Here is a 4,601-nt window from a genome sequence, read left to right on the forward strand (position 1 = left end):
CGTTCCCTGGCAGTGGCTTCTAATAGTAGAGATTCTTCAGTTTCGCGGGCTCAGGTTCTTTCTTCACAGCCTCCCATGCAGAATTCAGTTAAACTGAACTAACTTTGTCGCTTGCTTGTAACATGTTGGCACCGAACGCATAGAAACACCCAATTTCTATTGTTGTAGTCTGACTGTTACATTATTAAGAATCTGCTGCCTAGCAATGGAAACGTGTTTACCGAGCCGTTGCCCAGAAAGAGACACTGTTTTGCAGTCACCGCTTAGCCACAATATAAATAAACATAGATCTATTCTTATAAGGATTGTAAATGAATATAACTGATTCATTCCTAAGTTAATTGAAACTGCTTGTCAGTTGAGGCTGTAACCTTCCTTCTCTGTGATTGCGCTGTAATTTTCCCAACACCAATCAGAAATTTAACCGTCGATGGCTCAGTGCGAAAGCACTTACCTAGGTTCGTAGACAGAGAACCGACGGAATTCACGGATACGAATGACGTAGAAAAGAAGGCGTCTTGAGTGACAGACTTGACGTGGACGACCGGCGCCGTTGTGGCCACGCTCAGGTCCGCAGCCGTGGCATTGAAGACTAAACGGATGCCAAGTTGGCGGAGGAAGGGCGTGACGTCAATGGCGCTGCTGACGATGGTGAGTTGCGGTAGAGAGACAGTGGTATCAGAGCGGGGCAGCCACTCCTGCACCAGCTGCTGCAGAGACACTCCTGGCAGCTTCACCAGAAGTTCATCCAGGTTATCAGCCGAGTCAGGCACCACCAGTAGCAAGGTCACCATGCCCACCTTAAGAAGATCAGGAAGTTCTGACTAGCTGGACGACTATCGGACTTTCAAACAGGATTATGCTTCATGTTCGAGTATTTAGAGGACCGTTATCGCAATGTCCTGTCTGTATTCAAGAAACATATTTGCCATTTCTCAGCAAAAAGAATGGGAGACTTTGGTTCAGAATGAAGAACACCCCTCATGTCACCCTGACACCACGAAGTGCCAGGAATAAACGCTGCTCTTCTACCGTTCTGATTCTGCCTTCATCTCGTGAGAGCCCACAGACATGACCATTAAGCTGGCGAATTGTTCTTTTATCTGAGAAATTAAGTCAGAGTCAGATGTAAGTCCGACAATCCAACCATTAGGAACCAGAGCTGGGTCACGGAGCTTCTTCATGTCGACACTGCATAAGAACGAGTATGAGACGACAAAAACAATACCACACAAGATCATATGCAATGACGGTACATATTTATGAGGTTTAATATAATATTAATTTTAATGTTTTATTGAAATTTATTATCTCGATTTTAAATTATTTTTACTTATGTGAATCGTAAAGTTTGTTCTTCATATTTAAACACCCTGAGGATGGTCTCATGAGACTGAAACATGTCAGGGTATTAACGACACGATTAATAAACCAAATATACTTAGCTGATTTACACCTAACTCTGGTATGAATAGTAAAAGATAAAGTTGCTCCTGTGCTTGATTATTTAAGCAACCCGCCATGAAGGCATATGGGGAAGTAGAAGTATAGCTTCACCAATCTTGACCTCGGCATTATAAGGAAGTGAGCGGTCAGCTTCATGCCCTGGTCGCTTTATACCCGACGAAAGAGTCCCCGGTACCCACTGAGTATGAGACTTTGGGTGCCCCAGGGCTGGCCTGGACCTTGTGGAGAAAATAAAAATCTTGCCCTCGCCGTCCGGCCGTCCAACCCGTAGACCGTCACGATACCGACTGATTTATCCCGACACCGCTAGCTCAGATAACATGTCAGAAAAGAGAACCGTATCAAAATACTGTTAAATAACGCCGTGTAGCTCATTGAAATTCAACTGACGTTTCGGAGTAGGGTCTGCTTGCTACCTGCTTCCACGCTGGTTTCTTTCTTGGCTTATTCTTCGACCCTGAAGATGGAGGTGAGATGTTCCCCCGAAACGTGGGATGAATTTCAACGGACTACACGCCGTTATATCGCAGAAGATGGTACTCTTCGTAACCGCCGCTGTGAGAACCTCATAACCTCATATCCTCTGTATGAAAATTTAAATTTCGTTAATAAGGTCTAAATTTTGTGACGATGGTGCATTAATACAAATATTACGTTCCTGAACATTATCGATCGTCCTGTTTCTATTTAAAACACAACGTTTCGGGGACTGGATTCTGTCTCCGGCTTCAGGTAAAACCCACTCAGTTGGGCCCAATCGATAGAGCTGGTCCCTATTTCCGGCCACAAGCACCTACACAAGACAGGATATATAAACCAAGCACAGCATAAACCATCTGCGAGAGCTAAGACAAACATTAAAAATATTTAAAAACTCCACACGGACGAGGCGTAGCACTATCTAGCTCTATGAATTGGGCCCAAGTGAGTAGGTTTCACCTGAAGACGGAGGCAGGATCCAGTCTCCAAAATAAATAAATAAATGTTTTAAATAAATAAAGGGATGATGGATAATAACCAGAAACATAATATTTTTATTAATTATTGTTAGGTTTCGTCCTTTTATCCCATTATGTATTTTCAAGCAATAATTGGCCCAATTAAAAAAAATAACGGCGACTTACTTCCAAGGGGATTTCCACGGCATGGGCATTCAGCTGGGAAATTCTTCCCGCGCGGAACTCGCCAACCTGCGGCACCATTGGCACGCGCACAGTGTCTGTGGGTGTGCGCTGGAACGGAGCTGACGCCTCATGCGACAGAAAGGAGAAAGCAGCCAGTCGATCATAGTCCTTCCAGTGGCTCATTACTCCAGAATCGCTCCTCAGTTCGAGACTTATCGCAGCAGGACGTGCCCCGGCAGCATCCGCAGGCGTCTTTACTGCATTGCAATAGGCATTAAGACTATAGCAGGACTCAAGCCTTGTCTCAACTTAGATACAGCTGGTCTCCACAGAAATCATTGGTTAAAGCAGAAACATTAATTCTTCCGAAGATTTCTGTCTTCTGAGATGTGACACCGTGTAGTCTGGTGGATAACATGTGCTAGACGGTGTCACATTCCAGAAAACAGCGATGTTCAAGGTAACCGCCATAAGAACGGCAGACCTCAGTTAATTCTTCTTAACGCTTCCTGGAAGGGATGAGTTTACCTGGAAGACTCAGGTGTATAGATTAGTATCAAAATATATCTTCAAGAAACAGATTTTGAGAGTATGAAATGAACTTAACTGGTTTAGAACAGGCTCCAAAAGTGGGGCCCTTGTAAAGACGGCAATAAAACATTAAGTTCCATGAAAAGCACGGATTTTCTTAACAAGCTGAGAATTACCTTCCTTTCCACAAAAGTGCTATGCTCCATGTAGTTAGCTAAAAATAATTTACCTGAGATGTTGTCCAATTTCGAGGAATGCGTGATGTTCGCACGGTAGTACTTGTTCAAGATGGCTCTGTAAGATGGTAACAAAGGCTGCGAACTTGCCATCAGCGCCATGTTGAAAGAACCAGCCGCTTCCTGGTTTTCTGCAGCTGCCTAAATATGCATCAGTGTTTCAGTGCTACAGAGGCTACTCATTCACTTTCATAAAATACTTCCTACCCTCTAAACAAATTCTAGGAAAATGTAGTCATCAAAATGTCACTTCATTTGGTTACACTCATCAAACCCGTCATAACATACAAAATATTTATTCTCGTGAGCTACAACTTGGATTTTACTGGCCTTTTTATGAAAGTAATATTGTTCGGTTTCGCTAAAACCAACTCCCTTACACTGAACCCAACACGAGACGAAGCCCCAAGCTTAAATACGGAGAAAGAGGCCATGTGCTTCGCGGATCCTGACAGTTCTAACCCCCCTGGAGTCCTTACACGCTATTTGTAAAAGTAAAAAGGCAACGGTCATCCAAATAAATTAATGTATATTCGGCTCTGTAACCGATTTGTTCAGCAGATCTAGGTAATGGGCACAGTTATCCCATTTTCGATTCCCCCCTTCGGAAGGCGTAGGTTGAAATTTTGGCGTGACACCCCTCTCTCAAGGTACCTCGTGATCTGCAAGGTATATAGATATATTTTTTAATTTTCCACATCTTCCTCCCACATCCCTGTAATCTATGTTTTGTAAACATAATATGTAGAGAGGTCTATCTGGTCAGCTCGCTGGTTAGTCGGTCAGTTCAATCGTTACCTGATGCTTAAATAGAGTAGGAAAGAAGAGAAAAATACAGGATGGGGCGTAGAGACTTCCTTTTTTTGAAGGCGAATAAAATAAAAATTATTGCTGATAGACAAAATTTATGTCTAGCTAATGAAAGAACATACTTTAAAGTTTAAATCATGTAGTTCTAAACAAAATATCTTGAAGGTGGTGGCCACCGTTCTCTATGCACTGATGCAACCGTTTTCTGAAGTTCCCCTCTGCACGTTCCAACATGTGCACCGGAATTTGGGCTACTTCCTGCCGAATAACATTCTTCAGCTGAAGAAGGCTTGTGGGGCGATGTTTAAAAACCTCTGCCTTGAGGTATCCCCATAAAAAAATCACAGGGCGTTAGATCAGGTGAGTGCGCTGCCCATGGGATGTCACCTCGAAGCGAAATGAGCCGTCCGGGGAAATTTGCCCTCAAAACTGT

At 43.4% G+C, this 4,601-nt stretch overlaps 1 protein-coding gene across 1 annotated transcript in view; it reads right to left on the reverse strand.

Annotated features, from left to right (window-relative positions):
- Nucleotides 1-371: 371 nt before the first annotated feature.
- The window catches only part of LOC111867786 (serpin B5), a gene marked incomplete at its 3' end in the record, with an annotated part of 16,202 nt that continues 11,972 nt past the window's right edge, over nucleotides 372-4,601 (reverse strand). The window contains exons 4-6 of the mRNA XM_023857942.2: nucleotides 3,352-3,499; nucleotides 2,592-2,848; nucleotides 372-800 (exon numbers count right to left, since the gene is read on the reverse strand). Coding sequence (XP_023713710.2) covers nucleotides 372-800; nucleotides 2,592-2,848; nucleotides 3,352-3,499 — 834 coding nt within the window. The remainder of the gene's footprint in view (nucleotides 801-2,591; nucleotides 2,849-3,351; nucleotides 3,500-4,601) is intronic.

The sequence above is a fragment of the Cryptotermes secundus genome, unplaced genomic scaffold (assembly GCF_002891405.2).
Source record: "Cryptotermes secundus unplaced genomic scaffold, Csec_1.0 scaffold687, whole genome shotgun sequence".
Lineage (NCBI taxonomy): Eukaryota > Metazoa > Arthropoda > Insecta > Blattodea > Kalotermitidae > Cryptotermes > Cryptotermes secundus.